Consider the following 26,897-nt stretch of genomic DNA (forward strand, 5'->3'; position numbering starts at 1 on the left):
CCAGGCAGACAGTAAAGGCACTGTCACTTGTTCCCTTGCTCCCAAAGAAAAGTTCTGCCAAGTCCCAGGGGTGCTCCCGAGCTTCTTTGATTATTCGGACAACTTCGATACTGTAAACTCTTCATTTTCACACAGCAAATATTACACTCTTTTTTTTCTTTTCTTCTTTCTTTTTTTTTTTTGAGGCAGAGTCTTCTCCCTCCATTGCCCAGGCTGGAGTGCAGTGGCATGATCTTGGCTTGCTACAATCTCCGCCTCCCAGGCTCAAGCGGTTCTCCTGCCTCAGCCTCCTGAGTAGCTGGGATTACAGGCGCACACCACTATGCCTGGCTAATTTTTTGTGTTTTTAGTAGAGGCAGAGTTTCTCCATGTTGGCTAGGTTGGTCTCGAACTCCTGACCTCAGGTGATCCACTCACCTTGGCCTCCCAAAGTGCTGGGATTACAGGCATGAGCCAGCACTCCCTGCCTACACTCTTTAAATTACTAATAGGTTAGTTAGATTTGGCATCTCCTCTTCTTCCTTTTAAGATAGTATGAATAGGCCCTGGACCCCTGGACAGGTACCAACAGAAAGAAAAAGATCCCAACCAAAGAAACAGCTATATCTATCTAGCAAAAAAGCCTCTAGGGTCTAATGAGAGAAAACCCATGATCTCTCTTTCTCTCTCTCTCTTTTTTTTTTTTTTTTTTTTGAGATAGGGTCTTGCTTTGCTGTCCAGGCTGGAATGCAATGGGATGATCATGGCTTACTGCAGGCTCCATCTTAGGGTTCAAGCAATCCTCTCATGTCAGCCTCCTGAGTAGTTGGGACTACAGGCATGTGCCACCACACCTGGCAAAATTGTTTTTTCAGTAGATGCAAGGTGTTGCTATGTTGGCCACACTGGTCTTGAACTCCTGAGTTCAAGCAGTCCTCCCACCTTGGCCTCCCAAAATGCTAGGATTATAGGTGTGAGCCACTGTGCCCAGCCCCATGCTCTGTTTTGATAATGCATATTCCAATGTCTTGCAGACCTTAAAGGCTGAATCACTTCCTAACAGATAACCTAAATCTTTTTGGCTTTACTGGGGGCGGGGAGGTGTGCATTTCCTCCTACACTGTCTTTAGTGAAGATGACAGGCGCCACCACACATAAACTCTTGTCATTCATCCATGTAAATTAAATCTCCTTTCCAAAGTAAATAATTGGAATTCCTTCAGATTTTTTTTTCTCAGTAATCCCAACATTTCAAAGCTGTAATCACTAAATAGATTAAATAACGAAGAGATCAATTAGGTGTATACATTCTAAGTACAAAAGTGAGTAATAACATTAATTATAGATGCAAAATTATAGTTGATAGAAAATTCTATACTACCATGTTAGGAAGTGCAATCATCATAAAGGTATTTCTAGGCCAAATATGCAGATAATTAGGTTCCATGGCATACTGCAGAAAAAAGAATATATGATATATAAGTACATTAATATAGTAAATGTATAAAACTGACTCAGCTTTATAATAGTGTCTACAGTAACTTAAACAACAGTACCATATGCACAATGATATGCACATCTCTTGCCACATAAAATAGAAGTTGCCTTAGAAAATACTTTGTGTTCTGTCTTTATAAACTCAATCTTGGGTGGGTTTTTGATATCACGTGTAATTTACGATTTTAGAATACTTGTATGTGTGTGTACATGTATGAAAAAAGACAGAGAGAGCATCTTATTTTCTCAAATGTTGAATTATACCTGGTATAATTATACCTGGTATCTATGTACACACACATGCACATATCTAGATGTGTATGTGTGTATACGTTACTTTGTGTGTGTATAAGTTACTTTACCTTTTGCCTTTTTTCAGAACTTACCTATCCTGGACAGGAGGTCTTAAATTTCATGAGCCAAAACCAAAAGTTTAGAAATAAGCTTTTTATCATTTGTTTCCTATAACATAAATAATAGAGAAGAGTCTTGTCTCTTTAGTGACTCCTTTGTGATTACTATTAATACAATAACAGCCCCAAGGAAGTATTAATTGTGTGGGTAGATCAATTGATCCAAAGGCCCAAGTGACCCAAATTTTTGAAGGTTCCCAGGGACATTATAGACATAAAAATATGCAACCAATTTTCCAACTATTTCAAATTTGTATTATTTTTTACAAATGTGTATCTTGCACAGCAAGAATACCGAAAAAACAGCCTAGTCTTGGAGCTAACATTTTTACACCGTATCATAGTTATTTGTGTCTTAGGTGAAGGGACTGAGCTTTTCTTGTTTTTTTTTAGCCTCAGATTCCCAAAGAAAGCCCAACACACAGACACAGAAATGAGTGCATGCATGTCTCTTGACCTCACAGCGCAATTGAATAGGCAAGATGAATACATATGAAAAGCAATTACTTCTTTTTAATAGTAATACTAGTGGTAGAAAGCCACTCACCCAATCCCTTGCCCCCACTGCAACCATCAGAGGAGTGCAACTGTGTATTGCATGCATTACATTAAGAACAAAAGAAAAAAACAGAAAGAAAAATAGAGAAAGTCTCATAAGATTGTTTTTGGGCCATGTCAAAATGTTCCCATGTCTGAGTAACATTGCTATGTCTAAAAAATGTTCTTAAAAGAGTGGAGACATTTTTAAAAACCATTAATAGTTACTATTTATTATGTATACCTAGATAATAAAGGGGCTTTCTTAAATCTACGAGCACAGTTCTTCTTCAGTCTGGAACAATTTTTCAACAGAATTCTGTTATCCTATCATCCAGAGTTACCAGATTCTGGGCCATGATAACAGAACCTACCTGAAAACCAGTAAAATAAGCACTGAAAAATTAGCAAATACATTTCGACCGTGAGGATGAAATAGAAAGGTAATGAAATGTTAAAATATGGATATTACTGGTGGATACAGTTTGTTGATATTTAACAATGCTATTCCATATTGACTATTTTACAGTTGTCTGGATTTCAGAGGAGAGATTAAATCAGCATCTTAAAAATGTATGCTTTATATGCAAATCAAGTATTTAATGTTAGTTGCACATCCATCGGTATAAGCCAATATCCTTATTGTTTCTGTTAGCATTGTTTTCCTTAACAAGTTCCTATACTTATTTGCTTATGACAATATAATAAATTACATACTGCTTATTTGCCTCTGGCCCCATATGGTTTAACAGTGGGAACCAGGAAATGAGAAAAACACAATAGAAATCTCTTTGCAACATTTTTCTAGTCATTTTACTTAATAACTATTATTTGATTTAATCATGGTTATAAGAACACTGGATTGTCAGAATACTGAAGGATTCAGCCTCAACCTGTTTTTTTCTCTTAAGAGAACATAGACAAATATTATTCAAATGCCCTTTCCAGTAGGGGGGTTGTAACTGCTCTCCCTCTCTCCCTCCCTCGCTCCCTCCTTTCCTCCCTCCCTGCCTCCCTCCCTTCCTTCCTTCCTTCCTTTTGTAGAGACGGGTTTGAGCTATATTGCTTAGGATAGAGTGCAGTGGTATGATCTCGGCTCACTGCAACCTTGACCTCCTGGGCTCAAGCAATCCTTCCGCCTGAGCCTCCTGAGTAGCTGGGGCCACAAGCACATGTCACCATCCTGGCTAATTTTTGCATTTTTTACAGAGACAGGCTGGTCTTGAACTCTTGGGTTCAAGTGATCCTCCTGCCTTGGCCTCCAAAATTTCTGGGATTAGAGGCATGAGCCACTGTGCCCAGCCTTCTCTTTTCTTTTCACTCAAAAAAGGTTATCAAAAAAGAAAGGAGTGAGAATTGTATTATTAAAAAGATACCCATGCATCTAATTTATTATTAATCACAAAGTTCTTGTGGCAGGCCTCAAAATGAATCAAGACATGCTGCTGAAAACCACTGCACTAGCATATGCATTTGCACTCATGGTGCGAGGGTTGTGGACTTACATCCCCGTTCTTAGGTGGAATAGTCAACTCCATGTACCCATGAGGAATGTACCGCTGGCTGTAATCAAAGCGAGGCTTCTTCATGAGGTAAGATCTGACAGTTGAATAGGCTCCATCACATCCTACGATGAGGTCACAGGAGACATCTTTGGGAACTTTGTCAGATCTGAAAAATAGAACAAACCATCCAAAAGAAAAAAATGTCTAGTGGTGAAAATGATGATGTGCATCTGGGTATGACAAGTAGTGGCTCCATAGATAACTTAGAAATCTCACTTTTATATGTGTGACTTGGGCTTTGAGTTAGTAGATACAACATTTAGATGAAAACTCTTGTCTCAGTCATAAGTTTGCTTATGAGAATAACACAAAACCATACTGATTAATGAAGACATGGTAGGCCACAGAAGTATGGATGACAGGATTTGAGATTTCTGCATGTAGGAGGAGAATCTTGAAAACAGAGAGAGTGTTTCAAGTGTGCAAACGGATGTATGAAGAACCACAAGGATGTGACCAGGATTTTCTAAGAACAATACATTTGACTTAAGCAGAGGTATGAGGAGATAAGCTTAAGAAAAGAATAGAAGGTAGGGAGAGAAAGGAACGAGGAGATGAAAAGAACCTTGAATGTTAAGATAAAAGATTTTAAAACATTATTCTGGCAAAAGGGAAACTGAAATTTTCTATTAGGGGAATGATGCATGAAGAGTTGTAATTTAAGAAAACTTCCTTGGCAGTTTGAAGCAGAGGCAGAATGCCAAAGGGAGCCAAAAACAGGGATGGGGTAATAGCAACATCTTATATTACACGTGCAGGGGTGAGGGCCAGAAGCACTGTCCTGCAGCTGGAAGGAGAAAGACAAGACTCTGAAGCCAATAGGAAGTAAGGAAGACTGGGGAGTGTTATAGATTTAATGAGAGAGGATGGGGAAAGAACACATCACAAATGATTCTAATTAGCTGGGCACTGTTACTGGGGAAGTCGGGAATGGGATGTGATTTGGGAGAAGTAGGTGATCAAGGTTTTAGATGTGTTTGAGATAATGGCCAGGTGTTCCCGCAAGGATGTTCAACGAGAAATTGACATAAATTGATTAGAGCTTCTATAAGGATGTAGAACAAAGAGAGAGGCGTGGACTGGAATGTTTATTTAAGAGAGGTGGTTGTTGAACCCAGGACTGTGGATCCATAGAATATCGCAAGAGTAGGATATGAGGCTTCGAACTTGAGATAAAATAGAATCATCCGAGGAAAGGCAGAGAAATAGCACCTGAAAAGAGAACAGGAGGAGAGCAGCGGAAGGTCACCTCGTTTTGAGAGAGGAGAGAGTTTGAAGCATGTTAGAGTCACCAGTGTGGAACAGAGTGCAGCAGGAAGGTAAGTAAGGGTGAGAATTAGAAATTATTGGCATTAGTGTTCAGAAGACATCAGGGCCCTATTTTCAATATAAAATTCTTTGAATCTAGAAACTATTTGGATTACCCTTTCAATAATCTTTTAACTCTTTCCAAAGAGCCGAAGAACAAAGTTTACAGATACAATTCTCCACTCCCAGCTTTCACCTCTGAAATCCAAAACCTGACCCATAGTTACCCAAGCACTGTGATCATTCCTTCCTCTGGGTTACATTTCAACAGCCTGTGGTTGAAGTGTACTTTCACGTTGGGATATTTCTCAACAGCTGAGGAAACGAAGAAAGAGGCAAATGGAAATGAAATTTCAATTCTTATTTCACTTGATCAAATTGAAATATTAATTATTTTCTGGGAACAGTATGGTAAGAATTTTATTCATAACAGTGTAAAACTAAATTCGCTTAAATGATAATTTGATAACTGTTTGGCAACGATTTCAGTATAATTTGATAGTAAAACAGATGAATAAAAATCAATTACCCTCATCTCAAAAAGAAAATATCCAACTAATTCCGTTGTGCAAACTCTTGCATTGCTGTAATTATTAGCACCCTGGGAAAGAAGCAAGCATCACATATTTCAAAAGTTGCCTGTAATCTGAGGCTTTACTGTGATTGGAAATATTCAGTCAAACCCCTTTCCACATATATGCACGTCTCTACATCTCCTTTTTAGCTAGTTTTCTGGACTTCTGATTGAAGTTGTCACAAATAGAGGTTATTGATTTTAAATCTCTTTGAAATCAAACACCGGAATAGTTAGGGGGAAAATGAGTAAGAAGCTTTGAAACTTCTCAATAAACTAACCCAATTATTTTAGTAATTTTCTGTTTTGCCTGCTAGCGCTCTAGAGAATTGAGTGGATTTCATTTTATGAACTATTAATCATGTTCTTGTTACAACAGTAAAATATGATCTTGTCCCTATTAATGCTCATGTATTCATCAATAAACACAGCCTATTTATTGTTCTTAAAGGTACAAATTAGAATACAGGTGTTGGAGCTGGAATAGACCTCAGAGATGATTTAGTTCTTCATCTTAAAAAGGGAGTGACCAAGATTCTGCAAGCAAAGGTAAAATGCCTGAGATCACACAAAGTGAAAACGTTAAGAACCAAACTCATCAAGTGGCATACATTAATTACGTACGGTTTTTGTATGTAAAGAAAGTAAATAAAAAGAATGTTGAATTAGAAAAAATGAGAAAAATAAGTCAGGAGTTCTGCCGTCCAACTCAATATTTCTGTCTGCACTTATCTCTCCTCTTCATCTCAATCTCGCCTTATTCTGTTTTGTTTCAGTTAGATTTGGGGTTTGAAGATTTTAGCTTTCTTGCAAAACCTGAGAGACCCTAAACCAAAGAAATTCATCTGTGTATAAGAAATAATTTAACAAATAACTTTGGAGTAATCAGAGTTGACCTGATATACCAAGGATATATTTTAGAAACATAACATATGTTTGTGAAAAAAACTTTAAAATTTTTTATTTTTATTTTTTACATAAGTGTATAGTATTACATCCTAAATAATTTTTTTATAGAACTTTAGTCCTGGGATATACTCCCTAAAAAAACTGTTCTTTTGTCAAAGACAGCAGAGTAATGGTGAATACTCTGTCTTGGTCTGCGCTGTCCTGGTGTCTAGCTGTATGTGGCATTTGAATGCTTGAAGTGTGGCAATCTTACGTTGAGATGTGTTGCCTGCACAGGATTTTGGCAAATTAGAACTAAAAGTACATTTAAAAGGAATGACAGTGAATAACTTTCTGATATTGATTATATATTGAAATAATAATATTTTGGATGTATTAGGTTAAAATATCTTTTTTAAAATGTATTTATTTATTTAGAGACAGTTTTGCTCTTATTGCCCAAGATGGAGTACAGTGGTGCCATCTCAGCTTGCTGCAGCCTCTGCCTCTCGGGTTCAAGTGATTCTCCTGCCTCAGCCTCCCAAGTAGCTGGGATTACAGGTGCACACCACCATACCCAGCTAATTGTTGTGTTTTTAGTAGAGACAGGGTTTCACCATGTTGGTCAGGCTGGCCTTGAAATCCTGACCTCTAGTGATCCATCCGCCTTGGCCTCCCAGAGTGCTGAGATTACAGATGTGAGCCCTCACACCTGGCCTAGGTTAAAATATCTTATTAAAAAATAACACCACCTGCTTCTTTTTTGTTTTTGTTTTCATCATGGTGAGTATAAATTTGAAAAGTATACATGTGCCTGGTATTTGTGGCCACATGTTGCACTGTGCTGCTCTGAAAGATCCACAATGCAGACCAAGTATACAATAAAAGCCCTGAGAAGTACTGCAGGAAAAAAGACTGGAAACTTGTTTGATGCAGGATTTGTCAAACCTATTCGTTCACATATCCTTTGTCTGTTTTGTTTGACTTAACAATTACCGACATTTTGCAGAATAGTGAATGAACTATGAAACAATCCCACGTGAAAAGCTGATATAGGGAAATCATGTAGTGACAGTGTTTTCAGAGGGAGGTTTTGCAGTTAGGGAGAAATGAGCATTTCTAATTGATTAAATATGTGGAATGAAAACCTCCCACATTCAATACTTTGTAAAGAAAGAACGAACTTTCTGTGCCTAACAAAGTTGAAGAGTCGAGAGATTCAGTATTCATTTTATGGACATATTTTTGGCATTTATGAAGTTGCATGCCACGCAGAGCACTCCTAATGAAAAACAATTCGGGAACTTCTGATGTGTACACCAAGATTGTACCTTTCCCATGTTTTAGCCTCCTTCATATTAGCAGATGTTTTATATATAATATTGGAGGAAGAAATCATCAATAGTGAAAAGCATGGACTTTGGAATAAACAAACTCAAATTCAAATCCAGATTCTACCACTTATTAACAGTGTGATCCAAGCTTTCTAAGCCTCCATTTCACCAGAGATAAAAGTAATTTCTCTCCATAGAGTTGTTGGAAGGTTTATGCAAATCTATGCATGTAAAACACTTGACATAGAGCCTGGTGCTTCAATGAATGTTTGCTATTATTTTTATCTTGATGAATTGGGAGGGTCTCAGAAAGACGGTGTCATAGGTCTGCTATACTGCTTTTTGTAAAAGCTGTTTTGTATGGGGTTTTCTTGTTGTTGTTTTGTTTTGATATTTTAGAGTTGACATCTTGCTCTGTGGCCCAGGCTGGAGTGCAGTGGTGCAACTATACCCTGGAGGGCTCAAGCCATCCTCCCTCCTCAACCTCCCAAAGTGCGGGGATTGCAGATGTGAGCCACTGCACCCAGCTGGTTCATTTACTTTCTTGAGATCAACCTGAATATACCTAGCAAACTGGCTCCACTCCACCCATCTACCCATCCAGAAGGCAGTCTGACAAATGTAACTAAAGAAATAAGATTAATAACAATACTAAACTTTCTTTCTTGTATCTGATGAATCAACTAAAGTGAAATTCCTCATAGCCCTCCTCCTCCCAGTTTAATCCCATTAGATTCAATTCCATTCAGCAGATATATTGAGGGGATTGAGGAGAAACAAAGATAAATCATGTACAGCCTCTGTTCAGAAATCAGAGTCTACTGGACTCCATCACAAGGGACAAATTTTAAAGATAGTAGAAATATTGAGTAGCATGCTTTGCTGGGAATAAATCTGCTTAATACAAATGCTGAAGGGAGGAAAAGCTACTACAATCTGGGCTTAAACTTAGTAAGGGCTACATGGGGTGTGATTGGATTGACTATGCAAGCTACATATTTAATTTGTAATCCAGTGGCTTTTACATGGATAGGTAGGCCTTTTTGGTTACACAAATTTAAAAGTTCAGGGTTATGTTTTACGCCTTTCCCTTTTTCAATTTTCTGTATCTATTTATTCTCTTACAAATATCATGAATCTACACCCTATTCTCCAACCACATTACTATAGCTTTATTCCTGGGTCCTTCTTCTGCACCCAGAGTTTATGGAAATGCCTTGAAGATTGCAACCCTTTCTCAGTCTTCCCACTATAGCTTTTCATCTCTCTAAAAGGCAAATCTCATTGTGTCACTTTACAAATTGTTTGAGTTTATCTGTCGTTCCATTAGAGTGTGAATTCTTCATCAGAGTGAGCACTCATTCACTCAGTGTCTAAGAGACCATAGGGGTGCAGTATATGTTGAACAAATGATTTCAATTTAGATAATTGCCAGTGCAATGGGTGTTAGCACCTGTGATTCCAGCTACTCTGGAATCTGAGGTGGGACAATCACTTGAGCCAGGAGTTCAAGACCAGCCTGAACAATATAGCAAGACTCTGCCTTTAAAATTTTTTTTTAAATTAATCATATGTGGTAGCATGTGTCTATAGTCCCAGCTACTCGAGTGGCCAAGGTGGGAAGACAGTTGAGCACAGGAGTTCGAGGTTGCAGTGAGCTGTGATCACAGCACTGTACTCCAGCCCGATCGACAGCAAGGACTTGTCTCTAAAAACTTTAGGCAATTGGTATTTTCAAGAAGGACTTTGTTTATTTATTTCTTTTTTTTGAGACAGGGTCTTGCTCTGTTGCCCAGGTTGGAGTGCAGTGGCACAATCACATTGCTCACGTCTCACTGCAGCCTTGACCTCCCTGGCTCGAGTGATCCTCCCACCTCAGGCTCTTGAGTAGCTGGGATTATAGGCACACGCTTCCACACCCAGCTAATTTTTTATTTTTTGTAGAGATGGGGTCTCTCCATGTTGCCCAGGCTGGTCTCAAACTCCTGGGCTCAAGAGATCCTGGCTTCAGCCTCCCAGATTGCTGAGATTACAGGCATGAGCTGTCATACCTAGCTTCAAGAAGGACTCTGTAATGTACAGTCTTGCTCTTCATAACCCGTAAAAAGGAGCCGCAAACAAATCTGTTAAGATTAGTGTCATGTGCTTTACTCAAAATGACAACTGGTGAATCAAAGCTTTAGACTTACCAGTCAATAGATCCTTGTTTAGATTTTCTCTGCTTATAGAAAGAATATACTGCAAGAAAAGTAGAGTAGATACAGTTTGTTTCTGGTGAATGGACAAATATAATTTTAAGTTATTCACTCAGCAATAAAATGTATTTATTATTTAGCAGAGGGTTGCAAGCTTAGTTTTGTAATCATTTAGTTAAGTGACCTTTGGTTTTTTTATTTTTTATTTTTTTAAAAAAACACTTTAACCAAATACATATAATACAATATCCAAGTTTACACTTAGACTTTTTCAAAGTTTAATACTTTAAAAGTCAAATTCTTCTCTTGCAGCTAAAATATAATTTTCATCAAGAAAGTTTTGTTTTATAATCAAATATTTTCAGCTTAGGTCTCCAAATTTAGCTCTTAGAAAAACTTCAGTGATGACAATATCACTAAAATCAAATTGCCATTCCCCAAAGAGACAACTTTGAATGCCTTCATTTCAATGTAAAAGCGGTGTGTGTGGGTGTGGGTGTGGGTGTGGGTGTGGGTTGTGGTAGGGATGAAGGGTTGGTAGGAGTAGGACCAGTCTTCGCATGAGACATGGGTTGGTTGTTTCTGACTTCATAGGACATTTCAGCAAAGCTGACCCTTCCTTGAGGCAAGGGAATCATAGTGCCTAAGGGCCTACAATGCTTTATTTTCCTTTTTTTTTTTTTGAGACAGAGTCTTGCTCCCTTACCCAGGTTGGAGTGCAGTGGTGCTATCTTGGCTCACTGCAACCTCCACCTCCTGGGTTCAAGAGATTCTCCTGCCTCAGCCTCCCAAGTAGCTGGGATTACAGGTGCACACCACCACACCCAACTAATTTTGTATTTTTAGTAGAGACAGGGTTTCGCCACATTGGCCAGACTGGTCTCAAACTCCTGATCTCAGGATATCAGCCCACCTTGACCTCCCAAAGTGCTCAGATTACAGGTGTGAGCCACCATGCCCGGCCACTTTTTTCCTTCTGATTTAAAAGTAAACTAAAATCAATTTGACATGTGTGTATATAGATACATATATATTTATATACATATGTATATATATATACACACATGTCAAAGTGATATATATATGTATATATATACACATACACACATACTAATTTATAAACACATATATACTAATTTATATGTAATATATATATGCTAATTTATAAATTCTCACTTCATCCAAAAGTAGAAGTATATATTAACAGCCAAATCTGTACTTGGTGTCAGAATAACTTGGTCAATGGCAATGACTGAAAAGGGGCTTCCTGTCTTTGTATAATTTAAAATGAACTGAAACATCTTCATTCTCTGCCTCAAAGCTAGGTTGTTAATAGACTGTATTGCAACAGAAATCAAGCTTGTTATTTAAAGTCTGTTAGGAAACATTCAAATTATAAAGGTTTTTTAATTTCTATTTTTAAAAAAATTTCTGAGACAGGGTTTTGCTCTGTTGCCCAGGCTGGAGTGTAGTGGCATGATCATGGCTTACTCCAACCTCAGCCTCCCTGCTTAAGCGATCTTCCCACCTTAGTCTCCCAAGTAGCTGGGACTGCTCAACTAATTTTTAATTTTTTAAATAGATACAGTGTCTTGCCATGTTGCCCAGGCTGGTTTTCAACTCCTGGGCTCAAGCAATCCACCCGCCTCTGCCTCCCAAAGTTCTGGGATTACAGGTATGAGCCACCGTGCTTGGCTCAAATTATGAAGATTAATTTACATGGGGAAAATATGTTCTTTCCACTTCACTCATCAGGGAACTAATAGACATGTCAGCCCTGCAGGAGCACCAGAATGTCCCTTTCTAGTCTACTCCATATCTTTGGACTGTATTATATCACAACCAAAGGTTTGAGTCATTCCCATCAAGTAATACTTCTTCAATATTTATTCTAAAAGATTGGTCTGATGAAGAATAAATAAGAATAAACAAGTCAAGAGCTATAAAGTGGCCTCTATCTTAACGAAAAAGATAATAGTAAGACCTAAGAAAGATTAGATATATCCTTTGAAGATCTGTAGGACGTTAGTTATACGTAGTACTGACTACCTCAGATTTGTTAGAAAAACATGTTTATTTTCTCTATTCTCAATGCCTTCAAATGAGAATGTTTTCTAGTAAGGGGGAGCCATTTCTCTATTTTGAGCATAGGAGGTTAGGATTAAGAATTGGGGAGCTCTGACCTGTTTTGTGTATTAGAGAATATTTTGACAGTTTCCAGGGCAGTTTGGGGAGAAGATGGGAGGACCCAGCAAGACAAGAAGAGTCTGGACATCACATCAGAGAAAGTTCAGAAGGAAAAAACAGCTGAAGGAGGAGGCCAGGGAAGGGAGTCAGAAAGGATTTTGGAGGACAACATTTGCAGATTAGACATTTCTAAGTCATTGCCCATGCCGTGCACAAGGAGGTCTCTTCATGACCCGTAGGTCTTCAGCAGACTCATGCATCTTTTGAGTGAGTATTGTCTGTCGGAATTTGAGGAGGAGATTTCAAATCCAGACCACCAGGGTATGTGGCCAACACCAGGTGAGAAGGAGTGGGGTACCAAGAGGCAAAGGAAGCCAAGAGAAGGTAGGCTCCCCGGGGATATGGAGAAATCCTGGAGTCATGGGAATGGCTTTGTGCTTCCAAGGCTGTGGAACTGACCAGTTAAAGCAATTGTATGTCTTTTTTAAAGAGCAAGGAAGCCCCTGTATTTTACTGAGACATAAAAGTAACAATAAAGAAAAACTGAAGTATGAAGGGCACCTGTAAATTTAGCATTAACTCAGTTCTTAAGAATTGAGAAGTAGCAGGAATTATGTGGTAGGGGCCATTTCCTCCTTGTAATGCATTGAAGGCCACAAAATGGGAACTCCACCAACACTCACTATCTCGAGGAATGTATGCACCCTCTCTCTCTCTCTCTCTCTCACACACACACACACACACACACACATACACACACACACACACACACACAGACAGACACAGTGGTGAGGGTGATGGTGTCAGGCCCAAATCTATCTCCTCATTTAGCTTTTCTGATATTTGAAGACTATCTTATCTACGGATACGTGTTACTGGTTCAGCCTCTGAAGCGGGGATGGCGGTGATGACTTGGCCTTCCTCAGTACATCCCTTGTTAATACAAGTGAACAGTGAGATGATTAAGTTGATTTTACTCTCAACTTAGCGAAAGAAGTAAATGCATCTGAGCAGTAGCCCCCGGGCTCCTGTACCACGTGTAAGGGCCGTGCTCCGGTGATGAAACCTGACTTACTCTTCCTCAGCATTACCCTCATGTAAGTCATGCAGCCTGTTTCCTCATCTGTAAACCATGGTGGGTGGATTCAATGAATCACTGTAAGATTCTGTCATGCTAAAGTGTATTTACAAGTTTTCTCATCCAATACACACTTGGCACTTAAAAATGTACATTTCTTAGATATCGGATCTCATCCAATTTCCTTCCATAGATACATCCCCATTTGATTGGGACAACTATTTTGCTGCCAATTTAAGATTTAAACAAAATGTTGGTTTCCAATCTCACTTTCTCTGGGAAGTCTTCCCTGAAAACTAAAACTTTTCTCCCTCTCTGAGCCACTTTAGATTTCCTTGTCTGAGCCATCACTCACCCAAGGTTTTTTCCCATGAATCTGATCACTGTCCATCCCTCCTGGGCTACAAGCACTTCTTTTACGCTCAGCAACTTGCTCAGGGCATGGCATGCAAGAGGGGCAATTATTGGTTACTGGAGTGACACATTTAATATGGACAGCTTATATTTGACTTGGTTATGCAAATCTTACTTGTCTGCTGAGGAGAGACAATTCTTTTGTCTTTCCTATAGCACCTAGCTCAATTGGGGGCCAATTTAAATGACATGTTAATTATCTGAAAATGTTTTTCCCACTGAAGGTGACTCTAGTATTTCTTCCCCCTACCAGGCTCATGTATTAAGACTCTGTACCTGTGTTTTTATAAGGCCAAAATAAGCAGGTTATTATTTTTAAAAAGTCATTAAATAGAAAGTGTTGAGCTTGCCCTGACTCCCAAAGCCCTGAGTGGATGGAATGTTTTACTTTCAGCCACACTGATCATCCCAAGAGCCACGAAGATCGTGTTCCCATGAACATATGTGCTTTATCTCTTGCTACCCAAAGTGTGATTCATGAACCAGCACCTGGGAGCTTGTTAGAAACACAGAACCTCTGCCTCCACCCCATTCCTACTGAGTCAGACTGCATTTTCACAAGATTCCATGTGAGCTTGAGAAGCACAGGTCTACCTCCAATCGGAGCTCTGCTGAGGGTCAGAGACTTGGATATGAATCTCACTCAGACTCTGCACTTAATGAAAGGAGGCATGGCTGGATAAAAATAAAGCAAGTTAGAGTTTTTCTCCTGTGGATGGGTGTTTGATGCATTCATTCTGTCTCAAGAAACAGAATCAGAAGGTATAATTAGATAAAATACATATTTCTCCTTGTTCTGTGTGTTACTATGTGAAAGATAAGGAGAGCACAAAGCAGGATAATGATTCGCCTTTGGTAAACTCTCTGTCTTCATCTGGCCTCTGTTGTTTTAGAAATCATGTAGTACTGTAAGCATTTCTAGATCATTCTCTACATTCTATTATAAGCCCAGTTTTGAGCAACAGGGTGAGTGAGGGAAGGGCAATAACATCATGAAACCCTCTAGATTGTTCTTGCATGTTGTGCTTGATGACAAATAAGGTAGTCATTGGTATCTAATTGAAAAGGAGAAAAGAGGGAAAGGATGTCCCTGGTAGTGGGGCGGCACAAAGGCAAGAAACTGTACACTAAGAACAGTAACAGCTAATTCTTTTTGAATGTTTATTCTTGGCTGGGCCTTCTTTCGAGCATCTCCTCTGAATAAACTTGCTAACTAGTATTTATTCCTGGGGTCTAGACTGAGCCAAGCAATGTCAGAGATAGGGCTGGAGAGGGAGGGGCCATCAGGCAAGAGGCAAGTTTCAGATGTTGACTTAGTTACAATCAATGCACAAGCAATGATCACCAGGGTAAACCTACCTGAGTCTTTGTCCCATAGGGAATTGCAGACTTTTTTCCTGAAAGAGAGTGAATCATTCTTGCTCTCATGGGAATACCTTGGGATACAATCTGAAATGAAACCAGAAATGTTGACTTCAATGACAGTAACATGGCATTATACAAGAAAGATACAAATTGATTTTTAAATGTAATTTCACATATTTTCAAAAAATTTTTTTAAATTGTGAGAACGATAGAAGCCCAACATGGTAGAAACTCCTTCAATGAAAATGGTGATCCTGAAGCTTTCAGTTTTTTGTTTTTTAAATCTTAGATCTTAGAACTGGCTTAAAATTTATCTGATCTAAATCAAATATCACAGATCAAGGAAAGTGATTTGGTGTTAGAGAGGTTAAGTGATTTTGTCATCATGACAAAAAGGCATATTATGAGTAAAACCTGGGGCTCCTGCCATTCAGTGTAGAGTGTTTTCTTACACATGGCTGCTGCTATCTGGGAGGAAATAATAAGAATGCAAATAGCACTCACATTTACTTGTATTAACAGCTCAAAGACACATTGTCACTGAAAACAGTATCGAGAAAAATACATCTGACATGTTTGTTTATATTACCAAGCTACATGTAGACAGTGAGAAGTTCTACAACATTAAGCTCATATGATGAAAATCTACTATAGGCCCACCATTGTTTAGCCAAACCCATGGGGCTCGATGGTTTCAGAATTCAGAAATTTTCAATTTTAGAAAGTAGTGTAGTACATATATGTTGGCTATCTCCCAAACCCACCCCATAATCAAACACAAAATTTATAGCAAAACATATTTATGCTAAATGAGATTTTTGAAAGACTGAAGTATCTCCTGTCAGGTCAGATTTTGCTACTCAATGGATGATGAGAAGCCTTCTATTTTCAGAGGTTTTTTTTGGAGTACAGAATTGTGGGTAAGAGATTATGGGTCTGTGTGATTAAAAAAAAAAGGAATTTGGCTCCTCTTATCCTGGATGCCACCTCGACTCTCACTTTAAACAGGCAGTGATGCACTGTCCTGTTGAGAACCCAATATTAGAAGCAATCATGGGTTGCAGGACCCCCCTCGGGTGCCTCTAGCATCCAATGTTTGCCCTCTTGCCAACAAGTTTTGAATTTTAAAAGCTTTAGTCGAATGAGTTTCATGCAGAGATTCTTGGCATTAAATGGTACTTTTTAAGCCAGGATGAAGTGAAATCCAAGCAATTGTTGAAAAATACCAGGTATTATCTTCTATTAAAAAAATACATTCGGTACCTGATCTTCCAGGCCAATGGCTTTCAAGGCTTGTCGTCCTCTGTGAGAAAGGGCTAAGTTAATGCTTCTTCCACGTGTGAAGTTAGCCACTCGAATATCTGAGACATTGGAAGCAGAACTCCATGTTACACACAACTTTATATCCTAGTCCAGGATGAGCAAAATTACTGCACCTGAACAATTTTTCATTCAGAACCAAATTAAAGACCTTCGTAACTCTTCTAAAGAAAATGCTAATAGCAGTACATTTATATTAAATTAAATTGAGATAGATGTTTTTTTAAAAAATGTTTTTTTAAAAAATTGTTTTATTAAATAGACTGTTTAAGTTCAGAAAATCTAAAGAAAAATAGGTCAAAGAATTAGAACCACATCCTGCAATCCTCCCTTCCTTCCTTCCTTCCTTCTCCCTCCCTCCCCCTCTCTCTTTTTCCTTTCTTTCTTTCCTTCTTTCTTTCTCTATTTCTCTCCCTCCCTCCATCCCTTCCTCCTTTCCTCCTTTCTCTCTCTCTCTTTCTTTCTCTCTCTCTGTTTCTTTCTTTCTTGTGCTTTCTTTCTTTCTTTTCTCTCTTTCTCTGTCTCTCCTTCCTTTTTTTTTTAATAGAGTCTCACTCTTTCACCCAGGCTGGAGTGCAGTAGCATGATCTCAGCTCACTGCAACCTCTGCCTCCTGGGTTCAAGCAATTTTCCTACCTCAGCCTCCCCAGTAGCTGGGACTAGAGGAGCACATTCACCACACCAGGCTAATTTTTGTATTTTTTGTAGAGACAGGGTTTTGCCATATTTCCCAGGCTGGTCTCAAACTCCTGGCCTCAAGCAATCCACCTGCCCTGGCCTCCCAAAATGCTGGGAGCCACCACGCCCAGCCTTCATCACACAATTTTCACCATGGATGTACCTTCCCTAGCTTCATATACATCAATCTGGAAATTCCTCTTTGCAAGAAAGCATGCTTGTAATGAGCCAACCTAGAAATTAAAAAAAAAAAATTTAAATCTTTGTCTGATTCCACAAATATAGGGAATTTTTAGCAGCAAAATAAAACGTGTGTGGCTACATTTTACTAGCTTCATTTGTCACATTGATTTAATCAATTTCTGCTGAAAAGTATCAGTAGAAGAAATAGCAAAATTAATTCAGGATAAAGTAATATAATTTTAGAAGTAGTTTTGTTTTTTTTTTACTTTTTTATAGTGAGATAATTTTCAAACAGGAAGAACATAAAACGTATATATCTTACAAAATAATTAGAAAGCAATTCTTTATAACCTTATAACCCTTATAGCCACTACTCTGGTCAAAAAGTAGAACAATGTCATACCCCCAAAACTCCCCTCACCTCACCTCCTTCCCAATTACAGTCCCCTCACACATAGAGGTAAACATTATTCTGACTTTTGTGATAACCTATTCTTGCTTTTTTATAGTTTTATCACTTAAGTGTACATATTTCTAAGCAATATACTTTAATTTTACTCGTTAAAAAGTTTTAAGTTTTTTGTAGAGATAGGGGTCTCATTATGTTACCCAGGCTGGTCTCAAACTCCTGGGTTCAAGTGACCATTTCACCTTGGCCTCTCAAAGTGCTAGAGCTATAGGCATGAGCCACTGTGCCCAGCCATTTACCCATTTTTGAACACTGTCGTTAGAATCACATTCTCTCTGTGTGTTTTTTGTTTGTTTGCTTGCTTGCTTGCTTGTTTTTTCATCTTGCTTCTTTAAGACAGCATTAAGGGGTTCATTTATATGATTATATGTAAACTTCAGGCCATCCATTTTTTAATACTGTATGATTCGTCATTAAATGAAAGGTCAGATTATCCATCCTACTGTCAAAGGACATTTGAATTGTTTCTCGTCTGGGAATATGTAAACAATGCTTCAAAGAACACTTTTTGTGCAGGAATTCTGATTGTTTTTTTTAAATTCCATTTCTACATATGGAGTGGAATATCTGTTTTTTTTAAATTCCATTTCTACACATGGAGTGGAATATCTGGTCAAAATTTTATGTACCTTCACTTTTATGATGCCAAACTGTTTAAAAATTTTGTACTAATGTGTTTTCCCACCAACAGCTTCTGAGAATTCATCTTTGCCAGCACTTGATGTTCTCAAACTTTTTATTATTGTGGAGTAAGAGGGTAGGAACTGGTAAATCAAAGAGGAATATGGTTTTAATTTGCATATGCTTAATTACTAAAGAAGTTGAACACTGTTTTTTGTTTTTTTGAGACAAAGTCTCAGTCTGTCACCCAAGCTGGAGTGCAGTGAGCACTTTTTCATATGTTGATTGGCCATTTGGATCTCCTCTTTTTCCAAGTGTCTGTTCAGGTCTTTTGCTCATTTTCTATTGGGTTGTCTATCTTTTTTTCTCTTTTGCTTTTTCTTTTTTATTCACAGAGTCTGAGTATAGAGTCTTCGTCATTTTTAAACATTAAAAATACCTTATTCCATTTTGTACCTTGTTTCTTAAATGGTATAGCCTATTTTGAGGATGAGAAGCTGTTCATTTTAATGTGGCCATATTCATCAATCTTCAATTTTATTATTCATGCAATTAGTAATTGTCATTTTATTTTTAATGCAATCACAAATGTCTTCTTCAAGAGATCTTTGCCTATTCTGAGATCACAAAGAATGTTTTCTGGTTTATTGTCTTCTTAAAGCTTTTAGTGTTGCTCTCCCAGTAGCTTTATATAGGTTGTGGTAGTTTACTACCTCACCTCACTAGCAACTTGCTTTTGGTAAAGTCTTCTGTATATAATTATCATGCTTGAATTTTCAACAGTAGTCCATACTGTTAACTAGATCTTCTGGAAGCATTAACCTTCTCACATTTTCTGGTTTTCTTTTTTTTTTTTTGAGACGGAGTTTCGCTCTTGTTACCCAGGCTGGAGTGCAATGGCACGATCTCGGCTCACCGCAACCTCTGCCTCCTGGGTTCAGGCAATTCTCCTGTCTCAGCCTCCTGAGTAGCTGGGATTACAGGCACGCGCCACCATGCCCAGCTAATGTTTTGTATTTTTAGTAGAGATGGGGTTTCACCATGTAGACCAGGATGGTCTCGATCTCTTGACCTCGTGATCCACCCGCCTCGGCCTCCCAAAGTGCTGAGATTACAGGCTTGAGCCACTGAGCCCGGCCTCTGGTTTTCTTCATACATCTCTGGCCAGTCCCACTTTCCCTCTTTCACCATTGCAAAGACAGACAAATATTAGAGTTTCTCAACTCTCCATCCAAGTCTGTCTTCTCCATCCATGATAATGTGAAAATTTATCTCTCCTGTCCAGATCTGTTTTTCAAGCTCATGCATACAAGTGTTTAAGTGATATAGCTTCTTGTATGTCTCAAAGCACCTCAAAATCAACAGATCTGAATTCAAACTGGTGATTGTCGCCTCCCATCTCATCAATTCTCTCCAAATATTTCCTATGTAAGTGAATGATATGCCATCCATCCAATTGCTCAAACTAGAAAGCTAGGAGTCACCATCTCTCCTTGATACTCCATTCCCAGTTCTGCAATTCTACCTTACAATGCTTTTCCATCTACCCCTCTCTTTTCATTTCCACCTTTCTTCCTCTAGTTATTGGAATCATTATGTTTAACTAATGTCAAATTTTCTGTATATTTTACCAGCATTCATCTTGCCTCTTTCCAATTTATCAATCATTTGAGGTGATGGTGTAATAGGTCATTTGAACTAATACCACTGCTGAGAGGAAAAGTAAATGCAGAGAGATGAACCTGGCATTTAGAGCCATGCCTACAGGCACCTACTGAATGCAAGAGAGGCTGAGGACTTCAGAAGAATTTTTGACAGACTCTTAAAGCTAGAAGTATAAAATTTGGAGTCTGGGACACTCCCACATCCCTTGTTCATGAGGGCAGCTCTGATAGACCCCTTAGGTTTTAGATTGGGACCCTAAATAGGTACATCTCAGGAGAAGGGCAAACTGGAAGGAAACCAATGGTCCAAGGGCCTGTCTGGAAATCATCTCGAGTCCTGATCAGATTGCATTAATTTTTGATTGCTGGTAATCACAGCCACCCAAGAGAAACAAACAAATCCTCTCTGGAAAAAAAAATTTAAAAAAATGACATACCATAGGCCTCAGATTTTCACCACATTTTAAAATATACAAATCTGATCATGTCACCTTCTGCCCCAGCCTTGCTAGCCTTCTTTTAGACATTGTATTCACCATGCTGTTCCTCAATGAGGGGTTTAACACGTATCCTATCCATGGCCAGAAATGCTAACTTTCCTCTTTACATCGTAAACTTTCATTCAGTCTCCAGGTCTCCACTCAGCTTCACTCCCTAAAAAAAGACTTCCTGGGCTACCCTACCTCAAATACCACAATTAGGAGTTCTCGCAGTGCTTTGAACTTTATCTTTGAGGTAAATTGCATCCTGCCAACTTTTTATGTTCAAGTCCTAACCCTCAGTACTGCAAAATGTGACCTTATTTGGAGATAGGATCTTAATGTAGGTAATCAAGTTAAGATGATATCATTAGGGTAGTCCTTAGTCCAGTATGACTGATGTCTTTTTACAAAGGGGAATCAGACATGCACTGAGGAAAGATGATGTGAAGAGACACAGAGAGAAGCCTTTCATCTACAAGCCACGGAGAGGGACCTGAAACAGATCTTTCCCTCACAGTTCTCTGAAGGAACCAACTCTGCCGACACCTTGATTTTGGACATTTAGCACCAGAACTGTGAGACAATACATTTCTGTTTCTTGAGCTACCCAGTTTGTGGTCATGTATTTTGGCAAGCCTAGCGAACTAATACAAAGAGCTTACAACAGTGGAAAGTTTACATCTTTAGAGTGATTCAGGAATCAATATCTGTCTATCCTTCTAAGCTGTCAACAGGTTTTGCTCACTATTTTATTCCTAGCATCTACCATTGCTTTTGTAACATAGTAAGTGCTTCATATATATTTGTTGAGTGTATAAATAATAGTAGAGATTAAATTTTTAAGTAAAGTTTGTAACCGAGCAAAGCCAAAATTTATTGGGTGCCTACTAAATATAACTTAATCTGCTAAATTTTAGGGACTCAAAGATTACCAAGATAAGTCCTTGTGCCCAATAAACACCCTATTTAGTAAAAAGAGACAAAAATTTGCAGATTCTTTTATATTCTTTGAATTTCTAACATGGATTGTTTAAAAATATATAATAAATTTAATCACAAATCATCTACATATACTTTAAAAATAATTATGTGTTTAAGTAATATAATTTTACCCTATTTACTCAAAGTTTTGTATGCATGTTATTTCACAGACCCCTTGCAAAATAGCCCTGGGATCACAGGTGAAAATTAATGTAAAAAACAAAAAGAAGAAATGAAGTCCTAGACAACACACATGAAAGAAATTAATTTTGCCTTGACGAATGTGGCAAATTGTATTTTTCAAAGATGGTCACGTTGATACCCCTTATCCTACATGCTCTTCTCCAGTGTGATCTTGACACTCCTTCATCAACACATGGGGTTTATTTCCACAATCTCTTAAATCTAGAAGGACCTGTGAGAGCTTTGACGAAAAAAAAAAGATGCAGTAGAAGTTACCCTTGAGCCATTTTTAAGCATAGTCCTTAACTGTCCCGAAGCTTCTGCTTCTTTGTTTTAGGAAGTCAATTATCACAAAAGACAACAGGGTCAGGAGAGTTGGAATGAAGCCACAGGAAGTTCATTCATTAGGTTGGTACAAAAGTAATTGCAGTTTTTACCATTAATCGCAATTACTTTTGCATAAACCTAATATAAATGAGTCTCTCTTACTGAGAAAACAGGTAGGGAGAAAGGCAAGTAGGACATGAAGGCTACAATCTAAATAACAAGTGATCAGTGCAAATATAATGTAGTGAAATGGCCTAAAAGCTGAGAAACTGGGATTTAGAAGCAAGAAATCCACTCATCCATCTCCTAAAAATTCAACCACAGTAAAAGAGCTACAATATATAACGCTACAAATAAAGCTCTCAGTGACTGTGTTGGAATAGGGTCAGCTCCAAACCAAGGTGGGGCCCATGGCCTGGTTGTATTGGTTTGTTATGTTCCTTTTCTTTGATGAAAATTGATTTCAGGATCTCAGAGGAGGGCCGACCAGGGTGGAGATTCTGCCTCCATCCTTCTAAGGTTGGCAGGTGCCAATACACACCTTCCCGACACTTAAGTGTTTGCCAATTGAACATATATTAATGGTTTTTACTAGAGAAGAAGGGACCTCGGGTAGCGTGGGCACAATAAGATTAAATCTAACTTAGGTTCATGAAAATATTAAGTGCTAGAGAGGATGAGGCCGAATGGGATCTCTTACGCATTGCTTGTATGTATCTTGTCGAGTAAAATATTTACATACTGAACAAACCAACAATTCCTCTTAAAGGCATATACACAAGAGAAAATCTTGCTCTATGTACACCAGGTGGCATGTGCCAGGCTGTTCAGCGTAGTGCCTTTCGTAACTAAAATAGACAAACAAAAAAACTGGGAATAGCCCAAATGACTATCAGAAAGGAATGAATGAATACATTATGGTATATTCACACCATGAAATATTATATGACTACATTAACCGTAAGTGAAAAAATAAGACTCAGATGATTTTATCCTGCATGACACAAAATAAAAACAATCAGGACTAAACTATAGATATATGCAAATATATAATTTTTGAAATATGTAGGTAGTATTTATATGTACATGTATATATAATATAAATATGTAAATAATACATGATAAAATTATATATGTAAAAAAGCAAGGGAGTGGTAAACAGGATTCAGCATAATGCTTCTAATGGGTAGGGGAGAAGGACAGAGGGTGAAGTCACTGGCAATCTATCACTTCTTGTGTTGAATAGTAGATTCATGGCTGCTTATTATTAATAAACAAACAAGGAAGTAAAAGTGTCTTCTCTAAGACCAGTCATAATAGTGTGTAATGAAATAAAGCTCGTATAAAGATGATCCCAATTCTGTGTAACCGAGGTTCAAACGAATTTAAAGAAAAAAATATATCGGTAGGTGTTATGTCAGTTCAGCTGGAACGGGTAGTAACGTGCGTGGCTAACAACATAGCTTCCAGACTGATTTTCTTTCCCCTTCTCACTTTCTGTATAAAGTGCTTAATTAGGAATAACTGTCAGTGCCATCTTGAGTTGTGATGCTGGCAAGAAGAACTAAGACAGAAATATATAAATGGAAAGGAAAATATGGTGTGTAAAGCACACTAAGCTCACCACAAACTCTTGGTTAAGGCACAGCTGGGTTCCTGGGCATAAATAGCGAAGGAGGTACAGGAGAGAAGAAACTGGGCAGGGTTAGACGGCCGGGAGAAATAAAACAGATTGATTCTGGTTCTGAGGTTTAAGCCTTAATAGAGACAGGACATTTCCCTGTAAAAACATGAACAATTATGAAAGTTTCTGTATTTGTTTTGAAGCACCAAAGGTCCGCAACAGTGAGATGTTTGCTCACAAAACAATTTTGCAAATTAAACATTTTATGAACAACCAGCCTAGCCTGTTTGTGTGTGCAAGACTCTGAGGAGATTCCTTGCTTACATAATTATGGATTTACCCAATTTATCATTCTCTCGCTTCTGCACTTTCTTTTTCTGTCTCTTCATACTTCCTTATTTACAGGTCATGTGCTTTGGACTCCATCTCAGTCCATTATAGGGATGCCTAACGTACCACTTAAAAATATTATTTGAAAATTTCCTTTCTCTAAATGTTGAGGTATGCGTCTCATGTCTTCCATTGCTGCATTTCCTGTGAGTTCCCATGTGACCCTTCTAGCAGCAATTGTTCAACTATCCAGTGATCGTGAGAAAACTGTAAACCATTTAAATTTATAGATGTTGACTCTTGAATCTTTAATTGAACTGATAAGCATCAAAAAAAAAAAAAAAAAGAAAGAAGGAAAGAAAAAAAATATGATCCTATTAGGAAGAGGGAACAGGATTATAAAAATTCCGTACATTTTATGCCTCTTTATATAACGTCTTTTAAATTAATCTGCTAATGCAATATTAAACACGTGCCAACTACTTTTGACCTAATGAAGCATATAACACCTTTCCTAATCCTTAAGAATCAGGAATGTTTCTGAGTTTGCCATCTATCTACTTTTAAAAAGTTTGCTAATATTTTTTGAAATCCGTATTTGGTCATGGAACTATAATATGGTGTCTCAAGAATTTGATCTTTGGGCAAATCAAAGCAATGAGAAGAATCAGACTGTTAACTCTACTTACATGCAATAAGCACATCAGTGTCTTCATACTTTGTTAGTAACTATTACATCTGCCATAATTGCATATGTTATACCAAATATTGTTTTACTATTTAATCCTTACCCTGAGTTCTCAGATCTGTGTCATCTGGAATTAGTCTCTAAAGCCAAGCAGTGGTCCTGATTTTCCCTCTTATGAGAAGGTGAATGTCCTACATTCCATGAGTTCTCTTAAGAAAATTTGTGACTTTTTCTCCAGTCTAGATCTTTGTTCTGAACTTCATCTATGACTACTGAATCTGCTATAGGTATCTCCCTCTCAACATAGCTAATATTGAACTTATTCCCATTCCTCAACCCTCTCACTGTCTTTCTTCTGTATTCTGTATTCCATAAACTTTCTTCCTCCTTATATATTTCATATCTTAGAGAATTGCAATTGTACTCATTAATTCACCCAACCAGGATAGCTCGGTGAATATTTAACACCCCCCCCATATGCATAAAATTCGGCAATGCGTTCTATTGATTCTTCCTCTTTAGTCTCTCTCACAACAGGTCTTCTGCTATGTATAGCTCTGTCCTTACATGGGGTCCTCATTACCTTTCACCAGGCTACTGCAACAGTTTTCTAATGACTCTTGCCCAAGTCTTTATGCATTCATTCTGTACTCTGCCCTAGAACTAGTGATCTTTTCTTTTCTTTTTAGAGAGGGTGGTGCTCTGTCACCCAGGCAGGCATACAAGGCTGAGATCATAGTTCACTGCAAACTTGAATTCCTAGGCTCAGGTGATCCTCCTACCTTGGTCTCCCAAGTAGCTGTAATTACAGGTGTGCCACTATACCTGGCTAATTTTTAAATTTTTGTAGAGACAGAGTCTTGCTATGTTTGCCAAGTTTGGTCTCAAACTCCTGGGCTCATGTGATCTTTCTGCCTCAGCCTCCCAAAGTGCTGGGATTATAGGCATGAGCCGTCACACCCAACTGCTAATTATCTTCTAAATCAAACGCTGAATGATATATTTTTGTCTTAATGTTGTTTATTAGCTATCATCTTTTCAGGATAAAATTCCAAATTTTCAAGATGACATAATAGATTCTTACATGTGATCCCAACCTCTTTCTCTAGCTCATCATTCGCTATTCTCATGCATTATCTGTAACAGGCATACTAAATATACTATATGTTTTCTGAGTATGCCATGCATTTTTATTCTTCCATGCCTTTGAATACTATCCTTCCCTGTCTTATATTCAGTTTTTGGAAAATGTCTACCCTTCCTTTAAGGCTCATATCTGCAGCGTAGTTTTTCCTGGTACCGCTACTCCTCCAAAAACTTGTTTGCCTTTTCTTCTGTAATTATATACATGTACAGATGTGTTTTAATGTCTCAAATGCATGGAATTACTTATTTATAGTCTCGTCTGACTACCACCAGGCAGTAAATGCCCAGAGAGGAATAATATTTGTATGGCTTATATTTTGTCGATCTATAGATCTCTGATATAAACTACAATACCTGACACATAGTAAGAACCCAAAGGTTTTAATGAATTAGAAAATACAGATAAATGTGAGGAAAAAAGTAATATCTTACAACCTTACCACCAATGGCAACCAATATTAGCATTTTCTATGTATATAAAATGTATGGTATTTCTTTTCAAAATGGTAACAGCTTGTATATTTTCTTTCATAATTTCTTTCAAAAACTGAAAAGTATACTCTAAATACATTGCCATGTCAAACGATGTCTAAAGTAAAAATATTTAATACTTGCATTACATTTTATTGTATGCAATGTGCTTATATTTGGATATTCAAGTTATTTTAATTCTTTAGCATTACAGACGATTGTATGACGCATACACATTTCTTTTGATAAAATCTCACTAATGAAATGGCCCACCAAAGGGTGATTTTGAATAAAAGGGATTGAAACACTAGCAAATCCTGAGCTCCCCACCCTCTTTCTATCTGCCCTGTTGGCTCCTGGACCTTCTTTTTTTTTTTTTTTTTTTTTTTTTTGAGG

The 26,897-nt window shown here is 38.0% G+C and overlaps 1 protein-coding gene across 1 annotated transcript in view; it reads right to left on the reverse strand.

Annotated features, from left to right (window-relative positions):
- KMO (kynurenine 3-monooxygenase) overlaps positions 1–26,897 on the reverse strand; it is a 48,418-nt gene that overhangs the window by 16,106 nt on the left and 5,415 nt on the right. Inside the window, 7 exon segments of the mRNA XM_032242234.1 lie at positions 1,361–1,432; positions 3,932–4,097; positions 5,527–5,614; positions 10,285–10,333; positions 15,329–15,418; positions 16,598–16,695; positions 17,496–17,565. Coding sequence (XP_032098125.1) covers positions 1,361–1,432; positions 3,932–4,097; positions 5,527–5,614; positions 10,285–10,333; positions 15,329–15,418; positions 16,598–16,695; positions 17,496–17,565 — 633 coding nt within the window.

The sequence above is a fragment of the Sapajus apella genome, unplaced genomic scaffold (assembly GCF_009761245.1).
Source record: "Sapajus apella isolate SASKATOON/1434 unplaced genomic scaffold, GSC_monkey_1.0 scaffold49, whole genome shotgun sequence".
In the NCBI taxonomy this organism is placed as follows: domain Eukaryota; kingdom Metazoa; phylum Chordata; class Mammalia; order Primates; family Cebidae; genus Sapajus; species Sapajus apella.